Raw genomic sequence first — 17,454 nt, forward strand, 5'->3', positions numbered from 1 at the left:
GAAGGGCGTACAATGCAGCCTGACTGTCAATAAAGAAATATACATTCTTATGGAGAGGCGCCACAATGTGGAGCGCCTCCAGTACAGCATACAGTTCTGCTCTAGTGGAAGACATGGGTGCAGGGAGCCGCCTGGAAACCTAGGTGTCAGTGTAGAGACTGGCAGAGATGTAGTCACGGATGAACAGCCCACATCCAGACCTGCTGCCATTGACTGACCCATCACAATAAAGATGAATAGCCTGAACGTGTGGGTACTTGGACAATTTAGTCATGAACATGTCTTTGTAGCACATGAGGGAGGCAATCCCTCTTGGGCTGATGCAGTGAGTGAATATCAACACTGACACGGTGAGGGTTCCAGGCGGGTTGCAGCGGTGACATAACAACGTTAATACAAGCCTCGGCTACACCTACACTTGTCAGTACTCCCAAGATCTTCCCGAGGTATGGTGTTGTAGGAGTGCGAGGATCATGATACAGGGGGGTCAGTGATCCCTTTAGAGAGTCAGAGCCTGTGCATAGCATCCGACTAATTGTGTGACAAGTAATTTCCTGTACCCTACACATAATACTGGGCAGGTGCAGTTCAGCTCTGAGGACTTCAATCCGTGCAGTCCTGGGGCATCCTAAGATTATTCGCATAGCTTCATTCTGTACAAGCTCCAGGGGACGGAGTTTGGTGGCACTAAACTGTATTAAAACAGGGGCGGCATAATCAATAAGGGACCGTATGACAGATATACAGAACATTCTTAGGACTGGAATGCCAGCCCCCAGACCCCTGTTGGCTAGCAGCTGAAGTGGTGCTAGCCGTGGCAGACTGAGGTCTCGAACATAGTGGACGGCTTGAAGAGACTTCCTAAAGCTCATCTGAACACCCAGGTACTTGTGTATGTGAACTCTAGGGATGGGAATGTTATTTACAGTGGGCAGCCGAGAGACCTTCCCTTTAGCTTGAAATTTTGTTTTACATTCATTAATCACTAATCCCATTTGGACACACAACGCTGCCAGTTGTGACAAAGCAACCTGGAGAATCCTGGGTGTGGGGCATTGGAGGAGTATGTCATCAGCATAGATGAGGACCTGGGTGCCCTGCAGAAAGGAACAGTGTACAATTTTGTCCATTAAAACATTGAAAAGCATTGGACTAAGGACTCCACCCTGTGGTGTTCTAAGCTCAAAACCTGCTCAGAGGAGACTGCACCTTGAAACCAAACCTGTGCTGTTCTATTGTACAAATAGTCCCTGATCCATCCTAATAATCTACCTTTGACACCTTTGAGAATGAGTTCCTCCATAATAACATCTTTGTTGGCCCTGTTGAAGGCACCCTTGAGATCAACGAAAGCTCTGCAGGTAGCATCCTTATTTATAAGACACTCAACAAAACAATGACTTGTAGAGTGACCTTTTAGGAAGCCATGTACATTGCCAGAGAGTACATGGCCCACCTTGTATATAAGTCTGTTCAATATTACCCGTTCCATCATCTTACACAGACAGCTGGTGAGAGAAATAGGGCGAAAGGTGCCATCACCTTTGGGTATTGGGATGACGATGGCTGTTTTCCAAGAGCGGGAAGCTTGCCTGCAGTGAAAGACATGTTAAATAAATCCAAGATAGGGTTGTCTACCTTTACCTCCAGGAGAGCATTGAGGATATCATAGGTGATGCCATCCTTGCCAGGAGCTGTTGACTTGCCCAACTTGACTGCCGAGAGGAGTTCGTCATGCGTGATTGGCACACAGGTGTCGTCCAGCAGAGGAACACTGTGGCAAAGCAACTCCATCCTTCGTGGGCTTTGCTAATCAAGCGCCTCCTGGTGTTCCACAGGAAGGCCAGAGAAGGATGAGGCTTCCTTCCACTGCAAGACGAGTTCTCATGCCCTGCCTGCAGGATCAGGGTCACACACCTGCCATATGGACTTGCCCTGGACGCTGTTGACATGGTGCCACACCTCCCAGAGGGACTGGGTCCTGCGCACCTTGTCCAGGAAGGAGACCCAGTACTTCTTCCTTTCCTGCTGCCGCAGATCATGAGGTGTCGAGCCACGGTAACCATGGCATCCCGTGACTCTGTGTCTGCTGGATTGAGCTGCCAACGTCTCTGGTAGGCAGCATCTGTTGGTAGTTCAGAATGACAGGGTCGGTAGTGTAAGTCCAGCGGCGTGGAGCTGGAACCCTTGGAGTCGCGATGAATCCCTCGATGGTGTGCAAGAGTTCATCGTATGATGCCTCTGCATCAGCAAAGGAGCCCTTCACGGCAGCGTACCACGCCACCACATGGACGACGAGGTCCGTCATCCTGGATGGTGGCACCGTCAAGCGCTTCCTGGGCACTGCTGGGGCGGACTGCACCGGGAGGGTCGTCTCCAGGGTGAAGTGGTCGCTCAGCAATGACCTGACAAGATAAGTTTCGGCAGTATATGTCGGCATATTGATGAGGGCTACATAATCAAGTGTGCCTCCTTGAACATGTGTGGGTGTGTGGTCCCCAGTAAGTAAATAATTTCACCCACAGTGTGCAAGCAAACAGTAATAAATTCAATACCCTCAGTGACCCCCATTTCCATGAAGTTAACTGGAATCCCATGTTTAATGTAAGTGGCCATCCCCCGACTACTACCGTCACCACAACTGAGGGTGTGGGAAGCATAACCCTGCTGCTCAGGCACCCGTGGCCCTACCTCCTGTAAGGCAATAATGTCAGGCTTATGGAGAAGGACATGAGAGTGTAAGTCAGTGAAACGGGCATGTAGACCATTGACATTCCATGTTAGGGTGCGGAAAGTCTTACCGTTCATCGCGATGGTATTGCATCTGTGTCTTCAGGCCATCCACTTCCTGTGTCAGGCGAGACATCTGCTCCATCAGCATCTGCATGGCTGCCATCAGATGTCCCTGGTCTGGCTCAGGGCTGGCAGTCTTCAGATGTCCTTGATCTGGCTCGGAGCTGGCAGTCTTCAGATGTCCCTGGTCTGGCTTGGGGCTGGCAGTCTTCAAGTGTCCCTGGTCCGGCTCGGGGTTGGCAGTCCGGGCTGGGATTGGGCTGTAGCACCGCTTCTTCTTTCGGCTGACCAGTGTCCATTCACCTGCAGCATCCTCCTCACAGTCTGCCACAGGTGACTTGCTCTCTGAAGCAGGGGAGCAGGGCCATCCCTGAGAGGCTCCGGGGCTGTCGTGTGGCTCCCTTGACTGGCTTGACGGGGGTATCCATCCTCGGTGTGGGTGCAGCAGCAGTTGCACATTGCCCTGCGGCCTTGTCCTTTTACGTGGGTGGGTCGCACAGGCTATGCTGACACACGGCACTCTCTCCTTGGCCCGGTTGAGCACCGCTGGCTAGGGATGGGGTTGGGGCCACAGTGGAGGTCTCACTGCATACTGTGTGCTGCTGGTTCTTGAAGGCAGCAAACTCTGTACTAAGACCAGAGCCTGTTGCAGTCAGATTGTCCACTTTGGTGGCTAGTGCACTCACCACTGCCATTAGCTGCTGGGTAGCATCGGTGCCAGGCAGTTCCTGAGTGATGCCTGCAGTGTCCCAGGCTGTGGCAAAGGTGGGAACACAGCAGGTGTGGTTGAAGTGCCACCGGCGGGGCAGGAAGGCTGGGACAGGTGAGGGGCAGTGGCCGAGAAGGAGGGCTTTGTCGCCCAGGCGTTGGTCTGGGGAGGTGGAGCCTGGCGGAACATAAGTCTGGGCCGACTCACCTCATCCGTGGCAGGATCCCTTTGGGGCCGAGGCCTGACAGTGCAGAGGGTGGAGTGGGCGTTGTGGTCACCCCCACAATTGCAGCAGCGAGGAGGGATTTTGGTGCCCTCCTTGATCTTATCCAGGCACTGTGCTGACTTATGGGGGCCAGCACAGTACCTGTAGCGAGGGGCAGACTGGCAGCGCCACTCCTTGTGTCCCCAGCGAGTACAGTGGCGGCACAGGTCAGGTTCAGGTGTATACCGCTCCACACGCCGACGTCCAAGGCCCAGGAGATGCACCTCACTGGGCACCTTACCTGTCACCACTCCCAACAGTTGAGGCCTTGCCATCTGCCCCACCATCCTCCTCTTCAGCCCATGGAATCCAGCTGGTACCTCTATCAGGTTGACATTGATGTGGGTCGCCACTCCATGGATAATAACAGGGTGAGTGCCCTCCTCGCCAGGGCACTCCATAACCAGGCTCAGAAAGCTCTCACTCAATAGGGTGGCGTAAAAGGAGGAGTCAGTACTGACCGTTATAATCCAAAGATCCGCGAGTTTATTTCAAAGATCTGCGAGAGTTTACTTAAAAAATTCACGAGAGTTTATTTCAAAGATCTGGAAGAGTCCATTTCAAAGATGCGCGAGAGTTCATTCCAATCTATCTTGTATAACGAATCCCCCTATTTTTTTGCCATGTCCTGCTTTGGAATATTGCGGAGATACTGATTGATTGTTTGATAACTTTATTGTTGTAGAAGTGTATACAACAAGAGAGGGGGTTGGGTCATGCCAACCACCCCCTAAACATGGGACAAAAAGGATTTAAGAGTGCGTCAGGAGGTGAAGGTGAAGCACGTCCTGCCACACGTCTGGCACCTCAGCGTCCTTACTCTCCCGCACCGCCAACCTGGGACAGCGATACCTGCTGGTGCACCCAAGCGAGCCCCTCGGTCACAACGGCGAGCTCAGCCTGCAGCCGGTTCAGTATCCGAGCAGCCGTGGGTACCCACTCCTTCTCATCCGTGTCCATGTCATCCAATACCAGGTCCGGCTCTACAGAGGGGGACCCAGACTGCGGAGGTGTGCAGTCCGGCACAGACAGGGGCTGGGCCGGGGCCGGCAGGAGTGGCTGTACTGGGACCGGTGGCTAGACTTGCTGAGACTGAGAACTAACCGGCACACCCTGGGGCTGAATATCAGGGGCAGACTGGGTCGAAGGATGTAGCGGGACAGACACTGGCTGGGGTCCCGGACTGGCTGGCGCACTCTGGGGCTTGCTATCTGGGGCAGGCTGGACAGTAGCAGTCAGTGGTTGGGGCTGTGGGCTGGCCGACACACTCTGGGGCAGGCTGGACAGTTGCAGACACTGGTTGAGGCCGGGGACTGGCCGGCACACTCTGGGGCTGGTTCTTGTGGGCAGGTTAGGGTGCTGGCTGGACAGGGGCGGGCACTGGCTGGGGCGGAGGCCTTGCTGCGTCCCGCTGTTGCTTCAAGGCAGTGACCCTCACACGCAAGTCCCTGACCTCGGCCTGGATTCCCAGCAGGAGCTGCACCACGTCCTGGAGGGTCGCAGGCACGCCAGCCTGCGATGCGGGGGCTGCATCCTCAGCCCCTACCACAGCAGCATAGTAAGGGGCAGTCCTGTGTGGCACAGGGACAGGTGGCCGTGTGGCAGGGACAGGAGAGTGGGCTGGGGCAGCTGTGCTAAGCAGGGGCGGAAATGCTGATGGCTGGGTGGCTGGCAGAGGCAGAGCAGGGAAGTCGGACCAGGACGGGGCGCCATTTGCCCAAGCATAGTGTTGCGGAGCTGGGGCAGACCGAAAAACTACCCTGGAGGGGCTGACAGTGGTGCCGGGGGTGTGTGGCTCCCTGACGGGCCTGGGCCGACCAGGGCAGCGGCGTGAAGAGGCGTTGTGGTCGCCCCTACAATTGCAACACAGAGGAATGACTCTGGTGCCAGCACGTATCTTCTCCAGGCAGCGGGAGGAAGGATGACTCCCAGAACAGTACCTGCAGCGCGGCGCTGACTTGCACTTCCAGCTCTGATGCCCGAACCGACAGCAGTGGCCACACAGGTCAGGCTCAGTGGTGTACAGGCCCACGTGGAAGCGGCCCAGGCCGTGGAGGTGCACTGAGCTGGGCACGGCCCCTTCAACGAGGCCCAGGAGCTGAGGGTGGGGTTCTCCTGCGACGACGCGCCTCTTGAGCCAAAGGAAGGCCTCTGGCGTGGAGAGAAGGTCAACATTGATGGTGGTAGACACGCCATGAACGATGACCATCTGCTGCCGGGCGTCAGGGTCCGTTGGGGTCATGGTGAGGCCAAGGAAGCCCTCCTTCACCAACATGTGGTATGCTGGTGACCGAGGGTTGACCGTCAGGTACGGCCTGCGCCTACCTTCCTTCATGAGTGGCTCCAAGGACGGGTGCTGTTTGAGCAGCGCCATGAACAACTTTAGAGTCTTGCCGTGCCCCTCGGGAAACCTCACACGGCGACGGAAAGTGCCCGGTTGAGGCGAGGAAGCACGAGAGGCGGCGTCAGTATCCATGACGTCCTGCAGGCCTGGAGATAAGGGTGGCGAGTCCATAGAGGCGGAGGCAGCAGTGGGGGTTGACCCTTTGTCTGGTCAGGTCAGGGGAGGCCATGTGGTCAGCGGCGGCGGGGAGACAAAGCTTCTCCGCTCCCCCAACAGGAAGTTTTACCCTTTTCACATGAATAATGGTCTCCCTTGGCTGGCCTGCCGCAAGACAAGTGTCCTGGCTATCCACAGGGGAGGCAGTAAAGGTGTGCTCCTCAGAGAGGGCCTCAGCACTTCTCTTCTTTGCAGGGGCTTTGTTCATACAGAACGGAGCGAGGAAAATAGACACCCGCCAGCCACGGGCCGTGGGTGCTAATCTGCTAACTGCGGAGATACTGAGAAATCTATATACAGACCAAGGACTCTGTATATTCCTTGATACAGACGGACGGGATGGAATGAAACACTATATATAGTCAGGGGGTTGAAGGATTGCAATGGACGTATCATTTATTCATATATAAAAGACACGATATAGACGTTGTCAGTCGAATCATGTCCGTCACCAATGTAAGAATGGATTTTGACTGACCAATTTGAGAGAGAGAGAGAGAGAGAGAGAGATTACAATAAAAAAAACATCGAAAAATCAAGATGATGTACATAAATGCAATAGCAGCAATAAAAAGAACAAAGAAGCACTAACTAAATTTAAATCCCCGAGTAGTCGCCATGATTAAATGTGCACAGGCAACATGGCGCCGAGGAGAAGGGCATTCCGCGTCCTCTTCTTCCTTTACTGTTTTTCTGGCTATCGTGGACGCTGTGTCTCGCCATGCCATCCACTGATAAGTCTGCAAGGAGCCCCAGAACAGCTGGCCAGACGTTGAGAACCAAGCAAGATGGCGATATCAGGAAAACTTTAGAGGGAAGGCACCAATCCCCATAACAGCTGACTATCACGTCAGCTTCCCCTCGCAGGGCTCTTAATCGGGTGGGTCTGTTTTGTCTCATTGTGGTTGAGGGTGGATTGTGTGTGATAAGTGCGATTTGTTCTCCTGGTTGGGTAATTATTTTCATTCTAGTCCTCTGTATTTACCTAGTTGTATATTACAGAGTTCGACGGGGTTCATGGTGACCTCTCTCCATAGCTATATTTATTTAACTTTTCCTTAAATTTGTGCACACTTTTTGCGGCTACAGTCTCTTCACTCAATCCGTTCCAAATATCCATCGCCCTGTGTGGAAGACTAAACTTTTGGTATTACTGCAGAGTTTCACCACAATCAGCTACGTGATTTTTACCCACCTCAAGAGATAGAGCTCCTGATTACGAGTAATTTGAACCCCATATATACTAGGTGCAACCTTTTTGAATGGCGATACAGATTTTTTTTTAAATTTAAGCGTGTTTTGGTGATGAGCCGTGACACTAGCCTCTCGCATCAAACCCTGCCGCACACTGATGGTGTCAGGCGCTCGCGGCGGCTCGGCGGGCTCCGTGACATACCATTGTCTGAGCATGCGCTTAATTGTCTACGCTGATTGGTTCTGTTCTTTGAAAGTGAAGCTGCGGCCAATGAAAAAAAAAATAAATAAAATAATTATTTTCACTAGTCACGACGGCCCCTGAGGTTAGGTTAGGTTTAGTTAAGTTTGGCTAGATTAGGTTAGATTAGATTAGGTTTAGTTAGGTTAGGTTAGATTAAGTTTAGTTTAATAAGGTTAGGTTGGGTTAGGTTAGGTTAGATTAGGTTTGGTTAGGTTAGGTTAGGTTAGGTTAAATTAAGTTTAGTTAGGTTAGGTTCTTTTCTGGACGAAACTAATTTTTTCTGGTAGATTTCAACTTGTTTTTAATTATTTTGCCAGTTGTTATTTTATGCAAATCATATGTTTTGGGGCTGTAAAAAAAATTGGTTGATTTGCGCCAAAAACAAGTGGTATTTTAATTAAAAGCAAGCCGAAATCTACCAGAAAAAAATAGTTTCGTCCAGAAAGGGCAAGGTGGTGAAACTCTGTAGGTTTACCAAACTTTTTAATGTTTCTCAGTTACTGACTTTTTTTCATTTATTTATTTCATTTTATTTTTTTAATAATCTTGTTCGCTTACCTCCATCCTCTGTCCTCTCTGTGTGTGAGTGGCAGGAGGTGTGGAGGGTAAATACGTCTGCAATCTGAGTGTGTAGGGTTATTTCTGTTGTTACAGGCTATTGGATAAATTTAGTCTTTGGTCATGCTCTCACTCCAGGATTAATCTATTTTTATGTGGTAGTTTTGTACGTGTTTCAATGCACATCGTTTCTGTCGCAAGTCAGTATTTTTTTCTATTTATTATTTTATTCATTCCCTCCCCTTTTTCCACACCCCGAAAAGAAGGCATTGTCTATCCTCTCAGAAAGTAGGGTATTGCAATGAAAATTATAAAAACGATTAATACAAAACAGACCAAAATGTACCAGAGGAAAATGGTTTAGTTATTACAAAGTGCCACAAAAGTAACAGTCCAAATTTTGACTGTTACTGCTGTGGAGAGTACTTGCTGCTACTGCTGGTCACAGCTGCCCAAGCCAGCTTATTTAAACTTATCTATTTAAGCTAACCTAACTTAACGTATAGTTCAGGCAACACACTGCTGATGTATCTTCCTCAGTACATGTTAATTTTATCTAACACAGTTAAACTGATCTAATCAAAGCAAACTAGCCTATCGTGATAGGCAATGCTGAAAAATTAATATGAGGTTGTTACTTTTTTTTTCTTTGTAAGATCAGGCGATACATTGGAAATAGTTGAGGTGACACCCTACTCGAACAGACATCTTCTATAGGCTGATTCTAATCTAGTCACTTCTCCCCACAAACAACTGTGATTGGCAAGGTTTATTATAGTAAAGGTTGATTCTAATGAAGATGCAAAGGCTATTATTGTAAACTGCTTTTTCTTTTCTACGTAAATTTTCTGAGTCAATATTATTGCTGTAGTAAAACTAAATTGTACTGACCCATATGGTATTGTTCGCCATTTTGCCGGATTTCCAACACTATTTCATTAAATGACAGACCTGATACAAATAAGTGTTATATACCAAATCAAATGAAGGTATTTCATGTACATCAGGGGCAGGCAACCTTTTTAGAGTGAGTGCCAGATGAGACTCTTGGAAGGAGGTCGCGGGCCGGAGTGAAAAACAAAATCTCAGAAATACTATATTTTGTATAATACATTGATTACGTGAAAAAAATTGTACAAAAATTGCATTGAACACTCTACAAATCAATGAGACTGCTGGTGCTGTTTGCCATGAAGAAGCATTTCCATGTCTGGCTTGATGGTTGAGGTAGACAACAGAAGAATGTCATTGAGGTGGCGGTCCGAGAGTTGGGAGCGAAGGTGAGACTTCGTGTACCTCATTTTTGAGAAGAGCTGTTCACAGCAGTAGGTGCTGCCGAACATGGCCACAATGTGTTGGACATGCGCAATGTATTTTTGAAAATTGTTAGAAGGGAGAACGATGTCGCGGAAGAAGGACAACGGAGAAGAGATGCAGAATTTCGCCTTCATTTCATCGTTGCACTGCAGCTCCACCAATTCCATCTGCAGGGAGGCAGGGGCGTCTTCCACGGGGGAAGTCAAAGGGAGCAGTGAAAAGCTCGAAGTCTGCAGCCAGCACCCTGACTCCTGCAAAACGGGAAGCAAATTCCTCACGTAGAGAGTTGACGACACTAACGCAAGTGCCCAGGTCCACATCGTCAGGGGCACATGCAGCAAGGCGAGGAAAATGCACAAACTGACCAGAAGCCAATTCAGCCTCCCACAAGCGTGGTTTAACCTCGAAGGCAGTGATGTGCGCGTACATGTCTGTCACGAGAATGTCTTTGCCTTGCAGCTTCACGTTGAGGGTGTTCAGGTGCGCCGTGATGTCCGTGAGCAGGGCCAGGCGAGCTAGCCACCGTGGATCAGAGAACTGATCAGCGTGGGGAAGGTTCTTCTGACGTAGAAAGGTGGCAATCTCCTGCTGAAGGTCGCACACCCGAGACAGCATGGCCCCTCGACTCAGCCAGCGTACCTCACAGAAGTAGAGCAGGTCGTTGTAGTGCACATTCACCTCATCCATCAGTGCCTGGAACTGACGATGGTTAAGGCTGCGGGAGAGGATGGAGTTGACGACCTTCACCACGACAGACATGACACCAACGAGGTTGGCAGACTTAGCGCACAGGGACTCTTGGTGGATGATGCAGTGCATCTTGTTAATGGGGTGAGTGTACCCGGCGGCTTCACAGTGACGCACTAGCAGCGGCGCGCCTTCTTCTCACCAACCATCGCCGGGCACCGTCGGTCGTCACACACACAAGACGGGAGAGGTCCAGGGAGTGCTGATCAACACAGAAGCACGGCGTCGCAGATGTCTTGCCCAGTGGTGGTGTCGCGCAGCGGGACAAGCTGGAGGAATTCCTCACACACTTGAAGGTCAGCGGTGACGCCGCGGATGAAAACAGACAGCTGGGCCGTGTCCTTTGTGTCGGTGCTCTCATCCAGAGCGAGGGAAAAGGCAACGAAATTTGAGCTGCGTGTTTTGAGTGAGTCGTGCACGTTGTCCGACATATCCTCGATGCGGCGACGAACGGTGCGGGACGAAAGGCTCACTTTCTCAAAGGCGGAACGCTGCTCTGGACAGACGGAGTCCACTACAGCGAGGAGGCATTCCTTGATGAAGTCCCCATCCGCGAATGGCTTCATTCGGCGAGCAAGGATGCGGGAGACTTCATAACTGGCGCGGGTCACCTTTTCAGCCTCAACATTCTGCTTGCAGAAGAGTGAAGTTTGTTTCTCCAAGTTGCCTGATAGTCTAACGATGGTGTCCTTCCTTTCGGTGACAGACATCGACGCGAAGTTTGACGAGCGGTGCTCTGTCTCCCAGTGGCGGCGCACGTTGTACTCTTTTAGGACAGCCAAAGTCTTCAAGCATATGAGGCACTGGGCCTGTCCAAAGCGCTCGATGAAGAAGTACTTCTCCCACTCAGGGTTGAAGATCCGACGCTCGAGGTCCACTTTCCTCTTCTTAACACGCTGGGTCGCAGACATGATGAACTAAAAAGGAAGAAAATTATGCCTAGACAAAAAAATCATTTCACGTTACAAAAAAATGAGCCAAAAAGGCCAAATACACTACCATGCCTTTGTTTCATCAACACGCAACGAACTGCTGAGCAATGAACACCACAAAACACCGAAAGACTCTGATATTTTCCACTCTACATAAATGTAAACAACCATGACGGTGGCTTTTGAGGATAGGAAATTAATTTACTAATGTGATTCATCACAACAATAGATTTCGATATTCAATACCCTACCAACGTACTTCTGATTTATTCGTTAACATAGATTTCTATTGATAGGTGTAAGGTGCTCCAATAAACAACAAAACTCACATCAAAATATAGCCGTGAAGACTACGGTGGACTCGCGCCAATAACAACACCCAGACACACACAGCTGATTTGTCTAGTTTTCTCTGATTGCTATTCAATAAAAAATTAGACAAATGCATGGAATACTATAGTAATAAAAGAAAACGTATGCACACACGACTACTACTACAACTACTGCTACTACTACTACTAATAATCATAATAATAATAATAATAATGAAATGTAAAGTAATTCAATAGTATAATTTATTCATTTAAAAACTTAAAATTTATTAGAGTTTCTTCTCTACTTTTAGTGGGAGGTCCGCGGGCTGGATTGCATTAATAAAGCCTAGCAGGGTGGCGGGCCGGACGCTAAGCCTTCGCGGGCCAGATGTGGCCCACGGGCCGGAAGTTGCCCGCCCCTGATGTACATGTATGGCATATCAATATTGCCACTCAACCCGAGGTAGGATTTTCTCTGGGGGAAAGGGGGGAGTCAGGTCATGACACAGGTGCAAATCAACTCGCTTCTCATCTGGTTGCCCCGATGGAAAGACACATTGATGCTTCCCTGTCTTACTGTGTGTTGCACGACCAAACCAAGGAATTTGTCTTCACAACTGATATGTACTTATTAAAAAAAAAAAAAGCAAATCAAGGGCCACTTTTACCCACAAGTCAAGCGAGGAGGAGGACAGCAGATGTTGCTGGTATATCTGAAGCCACAGTAAAGAGGATTTGTTCCAGCGCAAACAAGATATGCACCTATCAGCCTGTCTTTACTACTTTGAAAAAGAACTGCTCTTTAACAATAATGAACTTTGATGAATTTGACAAGTGTGTTCTAAGAAGAATAATTTTAGAATTTTACACAAGAAGAGAAGTACCTACACTGCAGAAAATAAAGGAGGAACTAAACCAAAAAATAGGTTTCAAATGATGCCTGGAATCCTTGCGTATAGTTATCAGAGGGATTGGTTTCTGATACAAGAGAGTTGATGGTCGCAAATTTTTGATGGAGAGAAGTGATGTGCAAGCTGGAAGAGCACATTTTTTACAAGAGATGCAGCAACTCAAGAAATCCTGTTTGCATATGCTTTGTGTACCTTGATTAGACTTGGGTCAACCAGAACTACACCATACCAAAATGTTGGGTTGATACAACACAAGAGTAAAAGTTTCTACGCGGAAAGGGAGCCGCCTCATTATCCTCCATGCAGGAGCTAATCATGGATTTATTGAAAATGCTGACCTTGTATTTCAAGCAAAAAAAATTATGGTGATTGCCATAATCAAATGATATTAAAATTCGAGGAATGGTTTAGGACACGGTTGCTACTTAACATTCTACTTATCTCTATTGTGATGGACAGTGCTGCCTATCACTCGGTGCAGCTTGAAAAAATGTCAACTCTAGCTTGGAAGAAAATAGAAATCAAAGAATGGCTCATCAAAAAAAAGGAGAGCAGCCAGGTGATGAGTTACTCTCACAAAGAAGTACAGCACTGGCAAGAAATACTTGATTGACATCATCACCAAGGATGCTGGACATAGGGTTGTGCAGTTACCACCTTACCACTGCCAGTACAATTCTTTCAAACTCATCTGGGCCCAAGTCAACAGGAACATTGCTGATAAAAATAATTACAAGTTGGCAGATCTGAAAATCCTTGCCAAACAGTCCCTGGAGCAAGTTACACCAGTGCATTGGATGATTGATTGATTGATACATTTCTTGTTGAATTAATAAATAAATACAACAAAGGAGGAGGATGGACCTTGTCACCCACCCCCTGGACAAAGACTTCAGGTTAAAGTATCAAAAATATAACAATAGACAGTATACATAACAAGAATACAAGTATTTCAATAAATAAATACAGATATTGCACACCTTATTGCATAAACATCCTACAGCCTGGAGCAAACTGAGGGTATTCCTAGTATATCCCTGAGAGTGGTTGAGTCAAGGAGATGGTCAATGAGGCTATACAAGTCATGTTGACCTTGTGGCCTAAATTTAGCAATGAGAGGACATTCCATGATATAGTGATGCAGAGTGTCCCCCCTTGGTGCAGCACACACCACACACCAGGAGAAGCACTGACTTCCCAAAAGTATTTGTAGCCTAATCTGAGCCTCATTGCCACCCTGTCATGCGATGCAGTGTGTCTCCCGTAGGTGTAAGCACAGCTCTGGGAGACACGTGCATAGTGAAGACTAGTGCTACTGCCCCTATGGCAACAAAGCCCCAATTCATCACTAATGCTACTATGTACAAAATCCTTAATGCTACTCTTAACATAACCCAGTGTGTACTCAGTGCCAGGGTCGACTGTGGCATCTTGTAAGGCACACTGAGCAAGGTGGTCTGCTTTTTCATTTAACAGGATACTCACATGAGAGGGTATCCAGATGAAATGGACTGTGGCATCAGCACCTTCTAGGGTGTAGATAAGATCAAGACACTTATTAACTAGATCACAGTCCATGGGGGAGGTGGATTGAAGGCCATACAATGCAGCCTGACTGTAAATAAAGAAATATACATTCTTATGGAGAGGCGCCACAATATGGAGTGCCTCCAGTACAGCATACAGTTCTGCTCTGGTGGAAGACATGTGTGCAGGGAGCTGCATGGAAACCTCAGTGTTAGTGTAGAGATTGACAGAGATGTAGTCACGGATGAACAGCCCACATCCAGACCTGCTGCCATTGACTGACCCATCACAATAAAGATGAATAGCCTGAACATGTGGGTGCTTGGACAATTTAGTCATGAACATGTCTTGCAGCACATGAGGGAGCCAGTCCCTCTTGGGCTGATGCAGAAATCGAATATCATCACTGACACGGTGAGGGTTCCAGGCGGGTTGTAGGAGTGACATAACAACGTTAACCCCTTCCCCAACAATTTTTTAGTCAAAAACATTTCTTTTTAAGACTAATTTTTTTTTATTTGGTTCTGTATAGTATTTTTCATGCTGATTATGAAAACAGCTTGTAATTACTGTTTTCCCCCATTTTTGTGGTTAACTTTTTATTTTGAAGATACCTTTGTAGACATATACAAGTTAACTCGTCTTCCTATAAACTCCAAGCTCTCCCCTCACCTCCCTCCTCCTCCTCCTCACTTGTCGAGAAATATTTATTGTCTGATGAACTGGCAGTGTCATCAGAAGTATTCAAGCTTCTGAGGGAAGGTTCATATTCGCTATCTTCCTCAGAACTAGACATATGGGGTGTAAATTATTTGAAAATACAAAAAATAAGTGGTAATGTGATGAAAACAACACCCATGCGATGACAGTGGTTGCCGGAGCAAGTCTAGTATGAGCGTCCGTGAAATCCCACCGCTCCTCCCTGTCGCCTCTGCCAGGCATATGATTTGACGAGAATACTCGTTTCACACGTAGAATGGCTTAGAAAGGCTCAGAATCGACGAATACATACGTCTGTGGCTGGTTTTTGAAGGTTAAGTTTTAGACGAGTATACTCGTCGACGACTGAAAACGGAACATTTAGTGAAAACAAATACAGTAAGGTCTCGGTTTACGTCAGAGTTACTTTCCTGAAACATGACGTAAGTCGATTTTGTACGTAACTCGAGTTTCCGTACATTTCAAAGCATATTATCGAGTTTTCAACCAATCATTGTTTATGGTCATTCAGGTAAGTTAAAGGTTATATTGTTATATTATTTACAACTATGTAGGAATATGAAACACAAGCTTGTTTTTGTTGTTGATTAGGGCCACGAATGCGAAGGACTGCAGGTTGCCGAGAGGGGTGGACGCCTGAGGCCGCCAGGAGGGTGGGCAGGTCGAATGTTGTGACGCCCAAAGGGCGGACAGCTGGGAGCGTAGTGCAGTGCGGTGGGAGTAGAAGCGTGGGCAGCGGGGCAGGAAATGCAATAGGAAAGGGCAATAGGGATCAGCAGACAGGCGCAGACGGTGCAAGTGAGCTGCGAGTGTCGTGTGGCCCAGGCGAAGGCTCCGGAGTTGTTATTGTTGTGATGGGTGTGTGAGCCCTCAAGGTCGTCAATCTTCCTGTTGTCATGGTAACGGGCTTCTCATTTTCTCCTTCCCTCCCTCACACACAGCTGCTGCCTCCCTTCTCATGTCTTTTAATTATGTCCTCTTTTTCTTGTAGCATAATGGTTTTCCTTTTCTTAGCATCACTGCTGTCACTAAGAAGTTTTCTCTTTGGTGCCATTGAGTAAGATACTAAGAACTTGAGTCAGTAAACGCAGAAGTAGGATAACACTCTTGCCAGGGGCGATGGTGTGGTGGAAGTGAGGCAGGGTGTTATTGTATTCAAGCGTGAGGCGGGCGGTGTGGCGGGCAACCACCAACAATAACAATAAATCCCGCACTTTACGATTTATAAATTTGTAATCTTTTTAATCTTAAATTGCCTTATAGTGGACTGACGTAACTACGAGTTTGACGTAACTCGAGACCGACGTAACCCGGGACTTTACTGTATATACGTCTGTAGCTGGCTTTTGAAGGTAAAATTTTAGACGAGTATACTCGTCGACGACTGAAAACGGAACATTTAGTGAAAACGAGTATACTCGTTTCTGCCGAGGAAGGGGTTAATACAAGCCTCAGCTACACCTACACTTGTCAGCACTCCCAAGATCTTCCTGAGGTATGGTGTTGTAGGAGTGCGAGGATCATGATACAGGGAGGTCAGTGATCCCTTTAGAGCATTGGTTCCCAACCTGGGGGTAAATTACCCCCTGGGGGTAATTTAGCAATTTTTCGGGGTAATGGAGGGGTGACAGAACCACGAAGCCAAGAATTCCTCAACTAGCTTCAAATATGCAACTCCAACCATCTCACTGATGCTCTTGACATCTTTGGTAAGTCATTAGAGATGCAAAATGTACTAATACAATAAATAAAAGAAATTATCTCTAGTGTTTTAGTTTAGCCATATATATAAATGTTGACAACATTTTGTGAAAGGGGTAACATGCTTAATGTGGCATGCTAAATTGGGTAACAAGCTGAAAAAGGTTGGGAACCACTGCTTTAGAGAGTCAGAGCCCGTGCATAGCATCCAACTAATTGTGCGACAAGTAATTTCCTGTACCCTGCACATAATACTCGGCAGGTGCAGTTCAGCTCTGAGGACTTCAATCAATCTGTGCAGTCCTGGGGCATCCCAAGATTATCCACATGGCTTCATTTTGAACAAGCTCCAGGGGACAGAGTTGGGTGGCACTAAACTGTATTAAAACGGGCGACATGATCAATAAGGGACCGTATGACAGATATATAGAACTTTCTTAGGACTGGAATGCCAGCCCCTAGGCCCCTGTTTGCTAGCAGCTGAAGTGGTGCTAGCCGTGGCAGACAGAGGTCTCGAACATAGTGGACGGCTTGAAGAGACTTCCTGAAGCTCATCTGAACACCCAGATACTTGTATATATGAACTCTAGGGATGGGAACATGTATATATGAACTCTAGGGATGGGAACATTGTTTACAGTGGGTAGCCAAGAGACTTTCCCTTTAGCTTGAAATTTTGTTTTACATTCATTTATCACTAGTCCCATTTGGACACACAACGCTGCCAGTTGTAACAAAGCTAACAGGAGAATCCTGGGTGGGGGGCATTGGAGGAGTATGTCATCAGCATAGATGAGGACCTGGGTGCCCTGCGGAAAGGAACAGTGCACAATTTTGTCCATTAAAACATTAAAAAGCATTGGACTAAGGACTCCACCTGTGGTGTTCCAAGCTCAGACTTCCTCAGAGGAGACTGCACCTTGAAACCAAACCTGTGCTGTTCTATTGTACAAATAGTCCCT

The 17,454-nt window shown here is 47.9% G+C and overlaps 3 protein-coding genes across 3 annotated transcripts; all 3 read right to left on the minus strand.

Annotated features, from left to right (window-relative positions):
- Positions 1–2,536: 2,536 nt before the first annotated feature.
- Positions 2,537–3,488, minus strand: LOC123499297. Its single transcript, XM_045247098.1, has 3 exons — positions 3,387–3,488; positions 2,802–3,343; positions 2,537–2,694 (listed from the first exon to the last, which is right to left on the minus strand). Exons 1-3 carry the CDS (start codon positions 3,486–3,488, stop codon positions 2,688–2,690), a joined length of 651 nt encoding a protein of 216 aa, XP_045103033.1. The 3' UTR covers positions 2,537–2,687.
- A 5,998-nt stretch (positions 3,489–9,486) lies between these two features.
- LOC123499298 (general transcription factor II-I repeat domain-containing protein 2-like) lies at positions 9,487–10,459 on the minus strand. The gene is made up of 2 exons (XM_045247099.1): positions 9,941–10,459; positions 9,487–9,891 (listed from the first exon to the last, which is right to left on the minus strand). Exons 1-2 carry the CDS (start codon positions 10,457–10,459, stop codon positions 9,487–9,489), a joined length of 924 nt encoding a protein of 307 aa, XP_045103034.1.
- A 134-nt stretch (positions 10,460–10,593) lies between these two features.
- Positions 10,594–11,298, minus strand: LOC123499299 (general transcription factor II-I repeat domain-containing protein 2-like). The gene has a single exon (XM_045247100.1). It carries the CDS (start codon positions 11,296–11,298, stop codon positions 10,594–10,596), a length of 705 nt encoding a protein of 234 aa, XP_045103035.1.
- Positions 11,299–17,454: the final 6,156 nt, after the last annotated feature.

Source organism: Portunus trituberculatus, chromosome 49 (assembly GCF_017591435.1).
Source record: "Portunus trituberculatus isolate SZX2019 chromosome 49, ASM1759143v1, whole genome shotgun sequence".
NCBI lineage: Eukaryota > Metazoa > Arthropoda > Malacostraca > Decapoda > Portunidae > Portunus > Portunus trituberculatus.